The 21,948-nt window shown below is 39.5% G+C and overlaps 1 protein-coding gene across 6 annotated transcripts in view; it reads right to left on the bottom strand.

The window, feature by feature from the left end:
• The window catches only part of CNKSR2 (connector enhancer of kinase suppressor of Ras 2), a 215,176-nt gene that overhangs the window by 27,218 nt on the left and 166,010 nt on the right, over positions 1–21,948 (bottom strand). For all 6 annotated transcript variants that reach the window (XM_071749698.1, XM_071749682.1, XM_071749687.1 and 3 more), the window contains 3 exons: positions 18,740–18,807; positions 13,914–14,014; positions 12,198–12,738 (listed from right to left, as the gene is read on the bottom strand). In XM_071749698.1, the coding sequence (XP_071605799.1) occupies positions 12,198–12,738; positions 13,914–14,014; positions 18,740–18,807 (710 nt within the window). The remainder of the gene's footprint in view (positions 1–12,197; positions 12,739–13,913; positions 14,015–18,739; positions 18,808–21,948) is intronic.

Here is a 21,948-nt window from a genome sequence, read left to right as displayed (position 1 = left end):
ACTAGATTTTCCCATATCTTCTCTGAAGTTTTCTGTTCCCTAAAGGATGATAGATCATGGCTTGTAGAAAGCTATGCTTGTTTCTTTATATGCAGGTAAATTAAGCCTCCACCACCTTGGTAGGATCTGCTTTCCTTTATTTATTGAGTTACTCTCAAAGATCAGGAATAATGAAATCCATCAAGTACACAAGTGCTATTTTTAAAACTGACTCAAGAGCCTAATTTTTTACTTCCAGTGACTTTTGTACTCTTGCTATACATCTGATAATCTTGTCTATCCACAACATGTACAAGCTTATGAAACTGGCCTTTTGGGAAGGAGAGCAAGAAGAAGGTGGCTGACATTTTTGAGTTTCCATTAACTGTAAAAGTCATTTCCAAACTGTGAGTCTCCAAGGCAATAATTTTTTCACATCATGAAAACCTGAAACTTCCTTCTACCTCCTACCAATAGTTCAAAATTAATTGAACCAAAACCTTCAGCCATCCTTTAAAAAGATATTCCTGGGAAAGCTGACACACATCCTCTTTTCCTTTTCTTTTACTATGGAGACATTTTACACATGTGAAATCCGAAACAGGTTTTGCTATTTTTACTACAGGAAGATACTCCTTTAATTCTCTAGGTTACATGTTCACTGTTCTCAAGTATTCTATAATGACTGCTTGGCATGTATAGGAAACACAGTATTAGCTGCAAGGAGACCCATGTATCTGGCATCACTTAGCCCAGTGATTCCAGGAGCCACACCAGGAAGAGTCTCCCAAGCCATTCCACCATACTCAAAAACTGAGTTTTGTTTAATCACGAGCTAAATACACAGTGATCCCCAGTTACATCTTATTATTTATTTTCATTAGTCTTGCTGTGCAAAGTGATCAAAGTAAACTTCTTCCCCGTTCATACCCTATAGTTGGGCTCTGTTTTGTCCCTGTCTGGTATCGGTCTGTCCCTGAATTTACAACCAGGAGAAATCTCCCAAGTGAAGTTTACTTAATTTCACCATTTCCTTGATGCCTGTAAATTTTCACATGATCAAATCAACATTGCAAAAACTGGCTGAAAAGTGGTTTTAAATTGAAGCTTTTTGGCAGCCTGTCTCCTCACTCTCTAACAGTGATAACAGCTCAAATGTTTTTAAACAAATCAGTGGTGTTATTTTATAGTCCTGAAGGCCAAAGCTGATCCCTTTGGAACCAAGAGGAGAAGAAATAATTAGCTGCTACAATTTCATGCCAGCAGTACTCAAAAACCAAAGCCAGAAAACAACCATCCTACTGAAAATGCAGCCATTTTCTTCATGTAAATACAATAAGATCCCACAGAGAACTTGTTTCACGCTTTGTCCATGAAATCGTGCAATTTAATTGCACCACACTAGGTACAACAATGTGGGAGTGTTAACTATCATCAACACACAAATTTGGGCCACACAAGGAGACAAAAAATACTTATCTTCAAGCTTTTTAACTATGATTTTTAAAAACAAAGCTTGAAGCATCTTTTTTTTTTTTTCGTTTTTAGTGAGAACTGAGAACCTTACAAAATTACCTGATTACAAAGCTTGTTTAAAATATATTTTAAATAAAGTCCCGTATTACCACATTTGCTTGATATTGGAATCAACAGTAGAGCTTACAAATAAAACTCACATGGTTAGTATAAACCCTGAGCATTAGGATCTTTTGAGGGGCAATAAATTCCCAAATGACAAAAGGATCAGCCTTCAGTTCCCCAGCTATTTCCAGGGAACACCTTCCCTGGCTCTTTAGATGCAGAATGGATATAAGACAGGGCACAATCATTTTCGTCTCAAAGCTCAGCTCCCAGAAGTGAGTGATATTCCCATCTCTGATATCCAAGGTGTTCCTGATAGCAAAAGCCAAGCGTAGGTGGAGGAGACACCAGAGGTTCGCTGCTAACAGGGAAGGCTGCACTATGTGGGGTACCCTTGAGGTTGCCCCCGTGTAACTCAACTATTAAAATCCACAAGCACAAAAGCACGAGGAAACATCTCCTAGACTGCTGGTGGATGTTCTCAGAAATTGGAATAATTTTGAGAGATTAAATCCATTGCCAAGTTTCATAGAACAATATGGAAAACACTACTCAAACAGACACAGAGTTGGCAAACACCAGGTTAGACTGCAAGGCTTTCTTTTTTTTTTTTTTTGTCCAGTCAGGCTGTTAGTTTCACAAAATATCCTATGTCTTTCTTGGTTGGTTGGTTTCAGCCCAATAATTAGACCTTTTAAATCACCCAGAGTTTTATTAACACAAGCTACTTAACATGGGTATGTGAGAGGTGCAGGAGTGATCAGCTCAAGGTTATTAGAAAAAGAACCATAAAGCAGAAAAGTGCCTGGGATACTGTACAATATGAACTGAAATTTGAACTACAGGATGGTTGCAAACTATGTACTTATCACGGTGCAGTGCATAAAATGCAGAGCAAAGCCATCCTCCTGGCCTCAGCCAGGTGTGCTGCACCCAGCCTGGATGCTACCAGCCTAGATGAGGTGGGAGGCTGCTAGATAACCCAGAAAAGATCAGCAAGAGGGGTCAGAAGCTTAGAGAACACTAGGTGTGAGAAAAAACTAAATCAACCTCTGTAACAACCTTTCATCTTGAAAAAGAGCTGCTGTAATGGTGCAGTTTTGTTTTCTGTGCCATAATGGGAAGGAAATGCTAGGCTTAAATTGCAGAGGGAGCCATTCAATATCCATTAGAAGGGGAAAAAAAATTCCTTTCAATACAGCAAAGAGGAAAAGCACTGTCTGGAGACAACGAGGAATGACCACTGCAGGGGGTGTTTAAGGACAGATTCAATAGGTATAGTGGCTTCAGATTTAGAGGGCAGAGCTACACTGGATAAACTTTAAATCCACTTCTATCTCACTGGCTCCAAGACATGCACAACACACTTACAGCTTCATGAGACCCTTTGAAGGAGCCAAGATTTTAGCCTACATATGCTGCCTTCCTGCAATGGAAAGGTTTAGGAAACAAGTAAGAAGATTAAGCTGCCAAAACATAAGCATCTAGTGGCATCTTAGTTGTCAAAGAGTATCCAAGCAAACTAGGGCTGGCAGGTTATGTAAAAGATTTATGGTGACCCTCTGGAGTAGCAGCTAGTGGCTAGAAATGAACCAAAGGCCAGGCTGGTATGACAGGAAAATTCACAAAAAATTGTTCTGCAACATTTATTTCATAGGTGTCCATGACCTGTGCCATCTACCTGGAATTCTGCAAGGGCTTTGACATGGTCCCCCACAACATCCTCCTCTCTAAGTTGGAAAGCTACAGATCTGACAAGTGGACTGTTCAGTGGATAAGAAATTAGCTGGATGGTCACAACTAGAGGGTAGTGTTCAATGGCTTGATGTCCAGATGAATAAGGGTGACAACTGGTGCCCCTCACATGTCATTACTGGAACCAGTGCAGTTTAATATCTTCATCAGTGCTATAGACATTGGAACCAAGGCAGCAAATTTACAGATGACACCAAGCTGACTGATGCAGTCAACATGCCAGAGGGTGGGATGTCATCCAGAGGGACCAGAAGAAGCTGGACAAGTGGGCCCATGTAAACCTCATGAGGTCCAATGAGTCTAAGAGCAAGGTTCTGCACTTGGAGAGGGGCAATCCCCATTTTCAGTACAGGCTGGGAGGATGATGTGATGGAGAGCAGCCCTGCAGAAAGGGACTTCAGGGTGGGTACTAATGGATGAAAAGCTGGACTTGAGCCAACAGTGTGTGCTTGCAGCCCAGAAGGCCAAGGACATCCTGGGCTGCATCAAAGAAGTGTGGTCAGTAGATCAAGAGAGGAGAGTCTTCCCCTCTCCTCTGTTCTGGTGAGACCTCACCTGGGGTACTGTGTCCAGTTCTGGGGCCCTCAACACAAGAAGGACATGGAGCTGCTGAAGAGAGTCCAGAGGAGGGCTACAGAAATGGTCAGAGGGCTGGAGCACCCCTCCTGCAAAGACAGGCTGGGGTTGTTCAGCCTGGAGAGAAGGCTCCAGGGACACCTTATAGCAGCCTTCCTTCTACCTGAAGAGGGCCTACAAGGAGGCTGGAGAGGGAATTCTTTCAGGGGTATGATAGGGGCAATGGTCTTAAACTAGAGCAGGGTAGATTTAGATCAGACATAAGGAAGAAGTTCTTCACTGTGAGGGTGGTGAAATAACTGGAATAGGTTGCCCAGAGAGGTGGTAGAGAAGCCATTATTAAAACTGCTTAGGGCCAGGCTGGGTGGGGCTTTGAGCAACCTGGTCTAATGAGAGGTGTTCCTGCCAAGTCAGGAGGGTTGGAACTACATGATCTTTAAGGTTCCTTCCAAACCATTTTGTGATTCTACGATTCTATTACAATCCCCATCTTAAATCTGAGAACTCTGATGACTTCTTTTTTTTTTTTTTTTTTTTTTTTTAAAACCCAACAGCTACACAGCAAAACTGCTTGGTAACAAATTTTGCTTTTCTAGAGTCTCCTGTCCAACAACAACAATAAAAATCTAGCAGGACACTGTTCACACTAAAGTCTTTAGTATCTCATCCTGCTTCTAATGATGAACAGGAATTAAACAACAATGCATGTTTACACAGAGACATGTAGTTCAGCATGGTAGTAGTTTAATAAAACTGCATCCCTCCAATGTCCTTCTAAGCACTACTGACTCATGTTCATCCCAACTTATGTTTTAACAGTTTACTTGAAAGAACCTGAGAGTCACAGACAGCAGGCAGTACCACCTGGAGATGTAACAACTATAACTTGAAAAGATTTTAGTCATCCACTATTGTCCCAGTCCTACTGGTACTGTGTCAGGTTTTTCTGATTTCATGATAATGGATAATAGAAAGGGTTGAGGTTTTTTAGCTTTGAAAAAAGCTGAAAAGGTTCAAAATTATACATTTTAAAAGAACATTGTCGTGCACACAATAGCTGGTTAATGTTTTCTTATTGCAGATGCCTATCTCCTTTCCACTTAGAAACTTTCAGATTAGGCTAAAACCCTGGAATATTTTAAAGAGGAATCACCCCAGTTCTGCAAATATCTCAGTGAAAAATGGTTTCCTCATGTATTGTGCTGTGGCAAAATCTCAGTGTCTTTAAGACAATTGTCTGTGAGTTTCAGTGGGAGGATTTATGTTAATTATTAGAAACAATCAAAGTTTTTCAGGTTTAAAATCAAAATGAATATGAGTATAAGTTTTGGGACAGGAAAAAAATCTTATTAGTGGAAAACTAAATGCTAATTAAAAAAAAAAAAAAAAAGTCTGATTTTCCTTTCTGTATCCAAAATAACTTCAAATAAGCCACCACATATCCTCATTTAAGAATAGTGCCCTCAGAATGAAAATACATTTAGAATCGAGGGGGTGGAATCTGCAAGTACAAAAAAGGCTTTCTAATATTGCTGTTGAGACATATCAGGGCAAAAACCTGGGAAGCAATGGCATATCCTTCAGTAAGGTAAAGAGGGAGCCTTAGAGAGCTTGGAACATCTCCTCTGGATGGCTTGTGGTCAGCATCTCTGCAGCCAGACTCAAACAGGGCAGAGGCAAGGGCAGACTTGGCTTAGACCAAGAAATGGAAAACCTAAAGGCTTATCCAGATTGTTTACCTAACACCTAGCAAGAAAATTATAGCAGAACATAGAAAATAACAGAAATATATACTCACATCCATAGATTCCTTGCTCCCCCAGCCTAACCCAAAGGTGTCTCTGGTAGGAGAGCTCCACTGATAGCTATCAGATTAGTAACAGAATTGAGGAAATTTTGGAAGAAAAGTAATTTTATAAGAATGACCATGTAAGAAATTCCCTTGTGTGGTTCTTATGCTTTTGAAAAGACCAATCCATATGTTTCAGGCAAAAGCAGATGACCTTTATGGCAATGACACCCAAAGATATTAAAACCAAAGTAAGAGTAGGAATTCACCACTCGTTTGCATTTTTAGCAGCATGGGCAATGGAAATCAATTAAAATTTAAAGTGTGGCAACAAGCATATTTACGGGTAAAATGTAAAAACACTAACAGGCATAAAATCAAACTACTTTTTTTTTGTTGACAGCCCATATTGCTTTCTGAATTGCCACTCAGTAAGTGACTAAATATTTGGCTTTCAAACTTTGCAGGTAATTTTTTCCCCTCAAACTGAAATTTAAAAATCAGAATACAGAGGTTTTGTAGCCCTTTGTTTTTGTTTAGACTGCAAACTCACTTGTGTAATGGAGTTTCTTTTGCATATGAGAACTGGAAAAGCTTTGTAAAATAAAGTTTAACCATTGATTTAAAGAACATGCTCAGGAAGAAATATACTTACTCCTAGTACTTGTTTATCCAAGTTAATCTTCATATCAGTATTTTAAAAAATGTAATAAATAGTCTAAATGACATTAGACTGCATACTGAACATAAACATGTGGCAGCTAGAAGATAATTAAGCAGCTTTTATTTGGGATGACAATTTTCCCAAATATTAAGTTGCTTCTGGAAGCTGATAGAAATTTCTATTCAGATAAACATGTATCTTAATATTTCACAAGGATAAGAAAAGTTTAGCCTAACATATTACTTAGATTATCAGTGATGCCATCCTCCTACTCATTATTTTTCAGATATAATGGCTCTCACAGGACCTCACTGGATCTCATGACAAATTAAATACTAAATGGTTTATTAAAAAAAAAAAAAATATGCGAAGATGTGCCATTCCATTAGATATTTTGAATATAAGGCATTTGTACTGACAAGCAGGCAGGTGATACAGCAGCCAATGTCTTGTCTGGCTTTTGCATAGTTCCTTTCTCCCTGAAACTGTGACCCACTGATGGCAACTTTCTTCTAAATACATAAGTTGTCCATCCCAAAGCAGCGCAGGTGAACCATTTACCCTATAAACCAACAAGCTTAAGATGATACTTTTGAATGAACATGACTAGGTAGTTTTTTGGGGCAAGTCTATTCTGAATTAATGGCAAAGCCAAAGCCTCAGAGGCACTGGGAGGGAGGCCTCTGCCTAGCAGACAAGACAAGAAACTCTGCTGGTCCTCAGCCCACAGGAGTGCAAATGCTTGGTTAGTTGCCACACAGAGGCTTAAATGGAAATTAGGAGTAAAAAATCAGATCAGAAAAAAGAAAGCTGGGAAAAAGCAGCCATGTCATTAGTCTTGCATCAGCACCTAAGCAGGCGTGGGAATAACATCCTCCACAATGCCCAGAGTGTGCTGCACTTCATGCTATTTGCCAGCCTCACATGGAATATTTCTAATGTGGAACACTACCTGCCATTTCTCATAGCTCTACTTACTTAAACACTAGCTTAAACTTACTTAAACACTGCCTACTTAAACTACTTAAACGCACATCTTTATTAACCTGAAAAATTCCAGAGGGGAAGATACTGTCTCTTAATGGTCTTTCCTTCATCTCTTGGTTTGGATAAAACTAACCAGATGGTCAGATGACAGGACACCACTAATGGTATTCTGTCTAAAACGGAAAGAGGCTGTCACTTCTCTCAGTTTCTCTTACTATTCTCCTTCCAGTTCCCAAATTTTTTATTGGGAAAAACAAAAACCAACCAAACAAACACAAAAAACCCAAACAAAAAACAACACCAAAAACCAAACCAACCAAACAAAAAAACCCACCAGAAAAAAAGTCTCAGGCTTGGTACCTCAGCACAAGCAGACATTGGATGTAGCTTTCAGTGAACAGCTCTCACTGAAATTAAGAGGAGTTTCCTAAAATCCTTTGAAGGCACTGGACATCTACTTGAGCTGCAAAACACCAGCTTCTGCTTCAGCCTTCTCTAAGTGTCTACAGTGGTTTAAGGTAAAAAGCCAAGTTTCACAGACTGGAGCATGAGGCTATGATGTTCCTCTGAGACAGTCCTCACTTGACTGTGAGGGACTAAGCATAGGATGCTGGGGGATATTGCAAACCTGAACAAGGGCTTACAGTGATGGAGCAAAACGCCAAGGAATACATATAAGTGTGGCCAGGCTTAGAAAGCATTGCAAAATCTTTTCAAGTCAATGCAAATCACACACAGAAGATGGTTGTATCTTAGAAACACTCGGGCAGGAAAGAACGCAATACATGAAAAAAAATAGCTCACATCCCTGAATTGCCACGAAAGGACAACCATTGGTCTACTGAAATCTACTTAAGACTTTGTTATAGTTGTCTAATATAGACACTGGGAAAAAATGATGATGATGGAGGAACAAAAAAAATCCTAAAAACCATTTCAGCAGGAATTACAGTACTTAAGAGTTCAGGAAAAGAATAGAAAACCTGAAGAAGAAGAAGAACAAAGAGGTGAAGAAGAAAATAGGGCTGAAGAATGGGGAGTCAGTCTAAGTGATTTCTTCCTGCTCCAAATACCTTTTCAAACTTAAACACAGACATCAATTTTTTTCTATCCATATTCAAGAATAAATTTTATGGAGCCTGCACAGTGGAAAGCAACCTTGCACACTGTTGAAGGTCCCAGGTCTGAGTTCCCTGGAAGGGGTGTCAGTACCACACTGGGCAGGCCCTCAGCACATGGAACCAGCAGCAGAGCTCCTGCCCCAGCACTGTCTGGGCAGGTGACAGCACCAGAGACTCCTCTGGATGCTACTGCTATCCAAAGACTTTCTCAGGGAATATGGAAAAAAGTGCAGGGTCTTTTTGTGGCTAAATCAGGGGAATCTACAGCCAGTTACACTCTGTAGAGAGAGCTAGTGTCATCTTCTCTTAAATGCTTAACCCTTAGTAATTCCTGTTATTTTCCCACAAATCAAAGTCTTTGAAAATGAAAGAACCGCCATCAAAAAGACTTTCAAATATAAAAGTGAAAAATGAAGCAAGCTTTCCTGGGACAAACTCTTGAAAGAGTCTCCCAAGAAGATTCTAGAAGTGTTCTTCATCAATCTCTTGAACCACTGAAAGCGCAGACAGCAGTGGGGCCGGAGGGGAAGGAGGTGACTGTGCAAAGATGCATGGCTGTCTCCTTCTATTACCTCTCACTAGCAGAAGACAAACCTGAGAAGGCCCAACTTGTCCTTCACAACTGAGTCACAGAAACACAACACCCTGTGCCATAGGCAGTGACCTTCTCTCCGTGTGGAGGCAGCCTCTGAACAGCACAGCAAGAGAGAGGTTTGGTGCCACAGGTCTGAACGTCTGCCATTTTCATAGCCTCAGGAGCAAACACACAGACAAACACAAAAATCCTACAAGAGAATCCGCTTCAATTACAAAGCTAGAGACCATTACATGATGGTTTAATATGGAACATCTAAATGAATTACATTTTAATTAGGGAAGTAAAACAATCCATTGAAGAGTAGCAGCGCAATGTTAATGTGATATAATGAGACAAAAAGAAGCAACAAACACGCAACAAAGTTAGGTCCTGGAGGATAAACATAGGCAAGGACAACCCATATTTTAATTTACCATGACATGCTAGGCATTACAGCAGAGTTGATACACAGAACTATATGCAGTGTCAGTAAAATCTTGCAGCATCTATTGAAGGCATAAAGGCGTGATTAACAAAGAGCTGATTCTGAACTGTTGTAAACAAGTGTTTTAGTTGAAAGGCAACAGAACTATGTTAAATTGCAGCAGCTGAGGACAGCCTCTGAAAAAAAGCATGGAGCTCTTAATTTGTGGTGTGGTTATTTGAAAACAAATCTGCAAAAGAAGTTGGAAGAAACAGGACTGCATTTTATGATTTGATTGAAACTCAAGAGGTTTTAAAAGTGGGAATGTGAAAACAAAGTGCTGAGAAAAACTTTTGACAATGACACTTGTACAGCAACAACTTCATAGGAACTGCATTCCTTGTTCCCCACAAAAAGCAATAGGAATGATTAAGCTTTAAAACACATACACATACACACAAGAACACATATAATCATCCAAGAGCTCAGAACCATGTCAGGATCACGATTGTGTAAGGCAAATAAACACATTTAAAAGGTAGATCAGATACCACATCAGGGAAGGTTCCAGGTGAGGTTAAAACATTTATGAAAGGGAGACATTTCACCTTCTCCATCCAGTTGCGATGTTTTGCTTTCCCACAGCAACAGAAGTGAGGGGGGTAATGATGTAGCACACACAAAGGCACCCATCCTGCTAGCAGACTTAACATTTATGAGCAAGTCTCTTGGCTCAGAAACTGGGATTTTGTACTTAAGAACACCACTTGCATGAAATCCCTCCTGCCTCTAGCTGGTAAGGGCACTGGAAAAAGCCAGCACTGCAAACAGAACACCGCAGCCATAGCAACAAGCAATTCATCCTTAAACTCTTCAACAGACTAAACAGTGTTTTCTTTCTGGTTTTATAATTTCATGGTCAATAATTCACTATGAGCGCTTTACTAGTCTAGCTGGTCGTTAATGTCTCAAAACCAATCTCCTGTCAAAGCTTCAACCAAGAAAACCTCCTCACCCAAAGAAAAATAAAAGTGTGTGTATATAGAGAGAGTGCTTCAGAAATCTTTTCTCTCTGTTTGGAAAATGGTATAAAAAGGTGGAGAAAAGCCCAAGTTCTGGCCTGTCAAATCAAGCACTAGACCTTTATTAGTACTGTATGATACAAATGTTACCACCAGGAACCCAAAAGCCTTAAAACTGAGATCTAAAACAAAACAACTTAGGCCACCCAACAGTATCTGAATAATGCCCACACAGCACAGGCACTCCAGTGGGAAGTCTCCTTGAGCCTTTTTGTTGACTGTGAGGAGTTTTTTAAACAATATTTTTTTTACTGGTATCAGTAAAAACCCATTTGAAAACCAAAATTGAAGCCTAGAAGTAGGATAAAAGATTCTGCATGGTCGATGAAATTTAACCCTGTTATTAAGACAGCCTCATTTCACAGTCAGTATGAGCCTAATATCCTAATAATTGCATGGGTTTTTTGGAAAGTGTCATGCATGAAATGCAACTAAAATCACAACCTCTTAACTTTTAATGGCATCACATTTAGTATCTTCAAAAAAAATCACTTTTCTCAAAGGGAAGAATTTGAGATATTTAGAAACTATTGATTAAAACATCAGGCCAATGGAAAACTGTCAATCTCTCCCAAGTAGACTAAATAATGTCTGCATGAATATTAATGCTCAACAAAGGTGCTAATCTTAATGAATTAACTTAGGTAGGTAGTTCATTATCTAAAGCTTTCACTACCCTTTCCTTTCCTTTTAATACTTCTTTACCACAATTTAAAAAAAAAAGGAATTTGAAGGAAGGAGATAGCACAGACCCTTTGAAAGCTTCTTGAAAGGGGTCATCCTGGCTTCCTCGACAGGTACCATAACCCCGCAATTTATGGATGCAGGCTTTGTTGACTGACCCTAGGACTGGGTTGTGAACACACATTTGCTAGCAACACATGCTAAGAAGCTCCGTAAATGACAGTGAAAGACAAAGCATGAAACAGACATGGAAATGGGTTCACATGTTCAGGAAGAACAGGGACCTTCTCCAATCCCTGCTTATTTGGACTCCTTTTGAAAAGTTGCACTAATAACTATGAAGTTAATGTACCGTGTAAGAGACAGCTACTCAGTGTTATGGTTTTTATTAAGCCCCGCTGGTCACATACTGTTCTCTATTAAATCTTTTGTTGGTTTGAAATGTTTGTTTTGGTTTTTTTTAAAATTTTTCTCTCTACAGATCACAAGGTGAGGAACTAGGGAAAATGCACTCTTTTTTTCAACTTCTTACAGCTTTTGGGCTATCTTGTGACCTGCCCACCTATATACTACCCAATTATAGCCTGACCTTGCACTCCAGGGCTCATTGAATGTTTTTTACAATCCGGAGTGGTTTGGCTAGAAATCTTCCTAAGTTTGTTTAGAGACATATATGTCTTCACTGGGGAAGAATACCGTGCCAGTGGAAGTGTGAAGAAAGCAGGGAAGGAAAATTAATTTATAACTAAGAACTACTAGTAGGAGGTGATTGGTGACCAGCCTATGGGGAAGTGTTCTGTGATTGTGAGAGGTCATGCAGTGTTCTCACTGATCAAAGAGGTATGTGACAAGGGGGACCTGGTAAAACACGGGGGATGTCGAAAGACTGTCGGGGTATTTTGACAGGAAAAGGAAAAAACAACCTTTACATTAGACAAACAGGACTCTTGAAAAGCCACAGAAATATCCCATACTTACTTTTATCTTCCTGGTTTTCTTCTGCTGCTTTGCCTTCCTCCTCCTCCTCCTCCTCCTCCACCTCCTTCTGTTGCGCTTCTTCGCGGTGATCGGCCGCGCCGACGGAAAGGCTCTGGCAGCAGTGGTTGAAGCCGCTATCCCGAGGCAGGGTGAAACTCCGGGGCTTTCCCCCGTTCCCATTCAACACTTGCATCCGCTCACCCTCCACCAGGGGGAAGGGGCCGTAGTGGTCTTGCAGGTGGCACTTCTGGGTGGGCAAGGTCGACTGCCGCCGGTGCTCGGGGGAGACCACGGCCGCCTCGGAGAACACGGAGTCCTCCAGGGGCAGCGTCTGCAGGTAGTGGAGTCCCGAGCTGGTCAGGGGTGTCTCTATCAGGTCCTGCCAGGAGCGCCGCTGGCTCGCGGGCTTGCGCACCGGAGAGTCGCCGGCACTCCCCGCCACCTCTGGGCGGAACTCCTCGTGTGATGACTGGGACTGGGAGGTCTCCGTGGACGAGAGCCGGCTGTGTTTCGGCTCCACGTAAGGGCTCGTGCAGCTCATCTGCAACGTCAGAAACAGAGCTATGTTCAGACCAACCTAGACCGAGATCAACCTAGACCGAGACCTACTTCTACAAGCAATAATCATGTACTTGGCAGTGTCTCTGGTGGCACTCAGTTCACCAACAAAGGCATAAACTTCACTGATTAACCTGCCCCGATCTTGTCCTTAAGGCACGCACACATCTACAGGTGCCACACCTGTAGGTCAAACACCGGTACTTAGTAAGTGTCTTTATTATGTCCCTCAGTCTGTAAAATGAGCCAACGCAATTATCTGCAGAAAATTTTGAACTGTGAAACACATAGAAAAGATCTTCCTGGTCCATTAAAAATCTTGAAAACGACATCTAAATGCCTTCTGTCAACCTATCTTGCTAAAAATTTATTTGGAACCCTGTTTGTAGTGCCTCGGTGCAGTTCAAAGATCTATGATTTTGGAAGATAAAGTGTTGTATTCACATTAAACATTAGCATTCTTTTTCTCATGCTTTCTCAATTTTTCAATTCAGTTTTTTGCATTTTGAAAACTATATGGAATTAGCATGAATTAGTTAACACCCCCTGGGTATAGAGACATGAAAATTAAATTTACCAGCACAGAATACATTAGATGTCCAGTCATAGCAACAACTGCTTTAAGAAGCAAATAAAAAACAAACTGCCCTTCGTTCTACTTTATAGGGAAATCTACTTTTTTCACAAAAACAGAACAACAGATATCACTGTTTGGGATATACGAGAGAACATTTTTATGTTAGTATTTCTGTGGAAAGTCGTGTAATTGTTGCTGTAAAGCTTCACAGCACAATTGTTGTGCCTTAGAGAAGAGTCTGTGTAGTCACTGAGATAATGAGATTTTATCAGAAAAGAGAAGGGGGCAGTGAGGGATTACATCATGAACGAAGGTGAGGAAGAAAGAATTCTAGAATGTAATCCATTTTGTCCATCAATTGGGATTTTAAATCCATATTCTCTATATGCCAGTAGAATTAGGAATGATGGCTGTTGAATTTATCAATCTATATTACTTAATAAATGCCTTAAGTCAAGCACTGACCCCAAAAATATACAGGAGACTGACCTAAAGTGAGCATGCACACACTCTTAAGTGGGAGAGTAGGTAAAGGTGACACTTTATGAGGTCATTCCTACAGACAGTGATGGGTGACTTACTGAAGGAGGCCGTGGGTAGGTGTCGTAGGGGGGTGGTGGGCTGTCTTGTTTGGGTGTCGATGGAGTGTCCGCTTCCTCCTTATCACTCTCGCTCCAGTAATCTACAAGTTACATATAGGACAGATGAAAAAATACCAACAGGCTTTGATACTCACTCGCTTTCACAAAAACAACTGGGAACTCCAACCTTAGTATTACTGAGAGTTAAATACCAGTCAGTGCTGACTCTGTAAAAGTCAGCTGCTGTTATTTGGAATTACTTTCATCTAAAAAGTGAAAATTCAAAAAATTAAGGGGCATACTAACTCTAATGCCCTAAGGCAGAGGTATTAAGCAACAACCTGCAAAAAACCCACAAATTTAACTCTTGCACACACTTTACAGATACTACGTACATACAGAATACTCCTAATACATCTATCAGATTTTCAATATTTATAGAATCAAAATAATTATGACTGGAGATATGTTGATTGGAAAGTACTGAAAACATTTTTTAAATAGAAAGGATGGAAAATGTAACTTGTGAAAGGCTTGTTGACTGCAAATAACATTAACAAATTAAATTACCACCAACTGGCAAATCAATCAAGTAGTTCTTATTGTACACATGATTAATAAATGATATTTCTCTACCCATTTTTCTTATGTATACTACATGAGTAAAATATATACTATGTTACCCGAGCTTTTAAGTTAATTTTCTAATAAGAAACAGCTCAATTTAAATAAGACAGAAAAACTTAATATCAGATATCTGCTTCATAAAACAGCTGCAGCCCTGCTACCCAGGCAAGAACATAAAGGTGATATGGTAAGGAAAAATATGACAATGATAATTAAGCAGAATTCTAAAAGATGAATGAGAAAATAAAAAGGACTTATGGGCTAAATTTCATAGGAAATGAGGTTTCATTTTGTCAGGAAATTAAGTCTTGTTCAAGAACATTTTGTATCTTTGGTAGCAAAGGGAAAAACACCTGTGAGAATGTATCATGTGGGAATTTATATTTATTCTGTTGCAACTATTTTTGAAACAAAACAACATCTAAATAAATGGATACCTGACCTTAATATTCCTTACAAAACAAAACTACCTAGAACTGATTCAGCTCAAGATGGGTAACCTTAACATTTCTACACATTGTAAGACATTTTTGTTGTCACTTTGTTTCTGACTGCATTACTTTCTAGTAGTTGTACAACACTGTACAACAGGACATTTTAACTCAGACTATCCACAGACTAATGACAGGCAATTTTCACTTTGCTCAGTAAGTGTGTGAACTATGTGACTTACTACTTTCTCTTGGATGGATGAGAAGAAAAAGATTGATCACTACTTCATGAATGATCTAAACCAAAAATCCAAGTTGGCACAACATGCAGTTCAGGCTGTAATGTTTTTTTTGTCCCCATGACAATTATTGTACTGTATGATTAATAATCTACTGTACCTAACATTATTCAAGATTTAAAACATAAACTTATCTTGAAATGACACCATCTTGGAATAGTTGTCCCTAAAATTCTGTATATTTTTAGACTGTAGTAATGGCGGTGGCATTATTTATTATTTTTTATCTATTTTCTTTTTTCTTTATGCAGTGACAACCCTGTTTTAACTCTGCACCTCTTGATTAGATTCCTGCAAGCTTATAGAAGATTCTCTTCAAATGGTATAATAAATATAAGAAATAAAGTTTTCATGACTATGAAATATAAAATTCCCCAAAATTATGTTTCTAGAATCTGAAAATAATTTTTGATGCATGAAAGACTAAATCAGAGAAAAGTCTTTGTTAAGTCACCCCTTGTTTCAAGAGAATTTGTTTCCAGCAACCCAGAACACCTAAAAATATTGTCACAGAAGCACGTCTGTTCCTATTACAGCAAAGCCTAATGGTGTGATACATGGTGAGAGCACTGTCAGAACTGCATTACTCAGTTGAGATTTCTGCAGACTTGGAGTTCACCTGTTATTATGAAAGTAAAATTTAGCAGTCTCTGCAGGTTCCAATTTTGGCTAAAAATATAAAGGTGTTCTTTCTGTCAAACACACACACAAAACCTGATTGTACGATCACACTTTTGCACACCTTACCTTAGACAGCAAATTCTGTTGGCAACCTACAGGCTATCTACAAAAATTCTGCAGTCTAAAGGGTCTAAATCCAGATGAAATGTATGAAAATAGTCTTCCACCAATTTCTAAAAATGTTCTGCTTTTGGCAACTGACTCATTAGAGCCTATCCGAAATGTGTTTAATGCTGATGAACAGTTGCTCTATTTCTCTGCAGTAAAATCTCTGCAGGTTTTGTCCAACTCAGTGATGGACAAGCTCAGTCCATCAGGCTTATCTTGAAAGTTTTATGAATGAGCCAAAGACTGTATATGTTATACATAAACTAACACTGACCCACCATTTTCTGATTAAATATTTTCTATTTATATAAGCTAGTAGGTTTTTCTCCTATTTCATATGACTGTAAAGTATATAATTTCTCCATCCAAGACATTCAAGGAAGTCTCTTGCCATATTGCCAACATTCAATGTATTTAGAATGGAAAGTTGATGGTATTTTTATAAAACTGTTCTGTACAGAATGTGACATTTTATTCAGCAGTACACCCACAATTTGGTGATTCGTGCATCTCTGGAGCACTTGAATTACATTTATGCACTTCAGATTCAGAACCACCCAACTCTTCACTGAAACAGGTTTGACAACTACTGCTGAATTGTTTCAGAGGCATTATAAAGCTTTGCTGCAAGGGGCTGAACAGAAATAAAAGACCTTTTGTAAAACGAAATATGTAGGTGACAATTGCTACAGTAATTGAGCATAGAAAATTCCAGTTTCACAGTTTTTATAATTGCAAAAATGCTTCGAGTGATAGAGAAGTTTTAGTCCTCTTACTTGATGCCTCTGGCTAACTGGGGACATTATTGGGCTGTTTAATACCCCTTATGCTGGGCATCAGAGGCATAAAAACACTGTACAGCAGAAAGGGGGGATATGATACTGATTCCCCCCCTAAACATAACTACACAACACATAGAGGATACAGTTTTACCTTCCTGGATATGATAAATCAACTGCAGTGAATGTCATTAAAGCAGTAGTAGAGCTCTGTCAGTGACTGAGATATAATTTCAACAGTAAGTGGGGTCTCACTGCCCATCTTCAATAGGTAGGCAATGTGCGACATCAATGCACAGGACCTCATGTCTAGGAGCTTCATCATCTGCTATTTTAGTACTCAGCAACTGCTTGGTAGAAAAATATTTCTTCACGTTCATCTGGATTTTGAAAGGAGCCTCGTTTCTGCAATTGTGCACTTGGACAGTGTTACCATAACTGTTCATGCACTTTTGCTGTCCTGTGTTAGTGTAATTCTAGTGGCAACCTGCTGTCAATAAAGGTCTGAATTTGAATTTGAATGCTAACATGGAGGACTTCCTAGAAGACTCCAAGATTCAGAGTTTGTTTATGGCTGCTTCAAGCAATGACAGAGGGCAAAGAGGGATCTCAAAACCAGCTGCTGTAGTACTGCCTGGGGAGCATTCAGATTCCTAAACTGATTTTGAAGTCCTGCAAGTCACTGATTGGAAGAACAGTGAGCATGGTGCTGCTGTCCTGGGCTTGGTGAACACAGAACCTGGTGGTATGAATGATACAGAATCATAGAATGCCAGGTTGGAAGGGACCTCAAGGATCATCTAGTCAGGGAGGCAAGCAGGACATCAAGTGGCAAGTTCTGAAGCCCAGTGATAGCCTTTTCAGCAAAACTCTCCCTGAAAAATGATTAGAAATATAGTCTTTGTAAAAAAACAAAAAAGACTAAATTCAGTACATTGCTACTGCAGCTCTGAGCTATAAGCTCTTGGGGCCAAAAGGCTGCAGAGTCACAGAATTAAAAAGTAAGGTCTTGACTCAGCGAGCAGCAGGCAGACGGGCACCTGGGTAAGCTCTGGATCATCGTGACCACTGACATTTTCTGGTGCCTGCTGCCAGGTACATCTGTGAAAGAGAGGATGGATTCAAAAGCCAGCTGCTTTACAAAACTGCTAGTTAGACAGGAACAATTGTATGGATCCATGTCACTGGCAATTCTAGTCAAAAGCCTCCCCAACATAACTGAGGACTGACTTCTATCTGCAGAAAGGTTTTCTACTGCAGTAAACTAAAACAAAGTGATCAGTTATTTTATATTTGCTGCTTTTTTTAACCCAAGGAATATCAGACATTAAGAATAAACACATGTAAAATGCTGTAATCCTGCAGCTTCACATGAAATGCCAGTGCATTGAGGCATGCGCCTCAGTACAGCAAAACCAGTCGAATTCACAAAAAATTAAATGGCCTTAAAATAAAAATCTTTAGGGGAAACCCAATTATGTCAGCAGGTTTTAGAAGAACAGTTTTGTTTCTGAGATTTATTTAATGCATTCGCACCCCCTGTGAATTCAAACACCAAATTCAATATTTATTTATTTATTTATTTTAAGTTTGCAGATTCTTAATTTTTTTCTGATGGGGACCCAGTCTCTTTGGTACCATACATCAGAGCAGTACATGTGCTGCTTTTAGCTACCTTCTGTGGCCTTCTCAGAAGTAGTCCAAGTGTCTGTGGACCAGAATCTGAAGGAGCTAAACAAAACCCCTGAGAGAGAAGGAGTTCTCTAGAGCAACAACAGTGATAGCCATATGTGAATTGCTCTCAGATGAAAAGAATGAGGCCTGATACACAGCAGGGAAAAAAGGAACAGATGAGCTTGTGGTAAGAGCTGACAGAAGAAACCAAAATAACAACACCTTACCTTGCTCTTGTTTGATCCTCTCTCTTTCTGCATAGCCAGCAGCAAGCATGTTAATTCTGTTTAGCCATCTGAAATAATATTTTAAAAAGCAGTGATACCGAACCAGCCTCTTAATTTTTTTGTGCATTTCTACAAAAAACAAACTTAGGCACATCTGAAGGAGATTTGGGACAATGTTATTTTTCATATTAGACAGCTGCTTTCTTTGATAGTTTTACTCAGGGAGTCTTCAAAGATCTATGGCTTTGCTGTTGAGCAAACTGTTTTCACAGCAGAGATTTTATTTCAAATGGAAAACCATGGATGATGTCAAATACCTGTAAAATAAAGGACTTGTGGGTAAATCAAAGAGCTATTAAGTCTGCTGCTCACAGATATGCCATCACACCAGTACTCATGCTGTTCTGATTTCTTAAGAATAAATACCCCTTTTCAGAGATTTAAGCAATATTTTACAGCCTGAATTGGCAACTTAGCAGAGGAACAGAGCAGAAACCAGCAGTCAAAGAACAGGTTCACTCAAACAGACAGTGAGGTTTAATTATGCCATTATGTGGTTTAGAGCTTACCTACAGTGCCAAGTACAAAGAGAAGGAGGCATATCAGAACTCACTTTTGTGTTCATGTCAGAGAAGCAGGGGGAGAAATACAGTTACCTCAATGCAATTCACATCTAACACTTTAACCCCACCTTAGACTTGAAAAAAATGCTTCCATAAGCTGCACAAATGAAAAAACCCAACAATCTATTTCTATTCTCTTCCAGCAGGGCTGTCATTGCCAAACATACACATAGCAGCAGACTGTTTCAACCTGCTTCTTCCCCCATGGGGCTCTCAGTGTATTCATTATCCAAATGCTTACACTAAATGAGATTCTCCAACAAAAAGGCTTTCAACCACGATGGCAAGCTCCTGTGGTTGTCCTTTCCATGGTAAATCTGGAATTACTTGCTCCAACCATCCCTCAGTCAGGATGTGATGGGTCTGGTTTGCCAAGCTACTGGCCTATAATTTTTCTCGCTACAAAAAGGACAGCTGAAGTCAGGTTTGCACTTTTTTTCAGGACTGTGAGACTCCTGTTTCAGAAAACTGTGCCTGATGGGTTTAATTTGATTACTGTATGCATGGAAACAGGATATAGTATTGTCTCAGCAAGGAGATGGACACCTTTGCAATCACTTCTGTAGGTCAAACTTCAAGATATTTCAGTGCAGGGTAAGGAGGCATCAGATCATAAAATACAGTTACTCTCCTCAAAACTAACTCTGGTTACTTCCACAAATGCTGACCACATGTATGATCTGTAAATCATGTTAATGGGCCACAAATCATTCCACACTGGAATGAAAGCTAGAGATTTACCCTTGAAATGATTACAGAATACTTCATATCAGCCAGAAGGAGATGGAAGTTGTAGAAGAAACCCAAAATTTCAATCATAATTGCTAGGAAGTGCCACACACTTTATAAAATAACTGGGACACGAGACCAGAAACCAAACAAATTGTGTCTCAGACAACAATTTCACAACTTCCCAGCACAAAGTTGATATACTACGAAGTTACTTTTTAGGCTCACGTGCCTTATATGTGAAGTCTTCTGGGGAATAAAGCTCAGTTGTTTTGACAGCTCTGCCAGCTTCAAATCAGATGCACTGCATCAGGAATCACCCAGAGGACTCCATCCCCATGCTGCCCAAGGACCAGCAAAGGCCACAGTCCAAAGGGCAAAGAAGCATAAGAAGAAAAGCATCTGTTCTGTCAAATTTCATAGCAGACAGTGGAGGTGGCCCTTTGTTTGCCTCTTGCCTAATTTGGATTTCATTCTCCAAATTCAGGTCATGTCTTATCACCCCCCAGCACAACCAGCAGGGAACAGCCATCTAATGAACCCCTTTGCATAGAGCTGCTGACCACAAGATGATACCTCTATAAAGGTTCTCCTGTTGGAAAACTGCATTCTGTCCTAAATACGAGATAGCATTTCATGATAAGTGTGCATGAGAGTAAGATAACAGATTAAATTAACAAACACTTGATTGACAGTCAATTGATACTCTTACAGCTATGGTAAATGTTTGTTTGGAGAATAATGTGATTTCCTAAAAAGTGTGAGAACCCATGAAATGTGTATCAGTCAGAGAAAGAGACAATAGATTAACTTCACATTTAATGATTTTCTGTAGATCATGATTGGTGTCATGGATTGAACATCACCCAAATGCCTGTGGGGTGAATGAGAAGGTACTGATGTGGTTGAAAACCCTTTTTGAGCAGCTTGCTCTGTTAGAAATTGGAAGTATAGTATTGATTTCTTTTGCACATTTTCTGATATGTGGCTGCTAAAGCTTCTTCAGATACAGTTAGAATGGGTATTGTAAGAGAATTAATATTATTTTGATGAAGATTCAGCATTCATTGAAGCTAGAATGGTATAAGAAATGCAAGGCATAGGGCTGGTATCACTGGGAAACATAAAGATCTGCAGAATGGAAGAGGATTAAAACATTTCTGCTTTACAATGCACTGGGGAAAAAGTTCCAAGATACAGTCACACAAATATTCCTTTCAATTAATATTAAAATATTAAAATATTAAAAGACATAAAGCTTTAGGACATGGGACGATTTAAATCCTTCTTTCCTGCAAAGCACTGTGTCCTGGAAGCCATTGTAACTTTTAGGGGGCAGGAGGCCAAGAAAATATATATTCCTTCCTTACTGCAAATTCAGCTTTAATTTCCTTGTGACAATTATGAAATCAATTTGTTTGGTGATATGATAAATACAGTAGCACTGGTAGTTGCAGCAGTCATCTAGGTTTTCTTTTTTTTCTTTCTTCTTAAGAATAGCAAATACATTTCTTGTCAATATTTAAAAATAAAAAAGACACATAGAACACAATGAAAAAAAAACCACCCAAACAATCTTTTTGTAGACCTGTAACTTCCATAAAGAAGAATGCAGAGTACTGGCACTCTCACAGAATAGAAGGAAACATTTTTCTATCTTATCTCATGCTCCAGGTAGCTGCAATACCTTTGGTCAAAGCAGGGTGTCAAATTGTCCTTAATCATAAAGCTCGAGGCTATATGATGAACTTGCTATATGGTAATATGGAAACCTTACAGTGTCTCTAAGTATCCAGCTGCAGTTTAACCTGAATAAAGAGGCCTGCAAATGATGCAGGGATATTTTTAGAGTCCTTC

This window comes from Heliangelus exortis, chromosome 1 (assembly GCF_036169615.1).
Source record: "Heliangelus exortis chromosome 1, bHelExo1.hap1, whole genome shotgun sequence".
Taxonomy (NCBI): Eukaryota; Metazoa; Chordata; class Aves; order Apodiformes; family Trochilidae; genus Heliangelus; species Heliangelus exortis.
The sequence above is the reverse complement of the archived record's forward strand: the minus strand, read 5'-3'. Positions and strand labels throughout refer to the sequence as shown.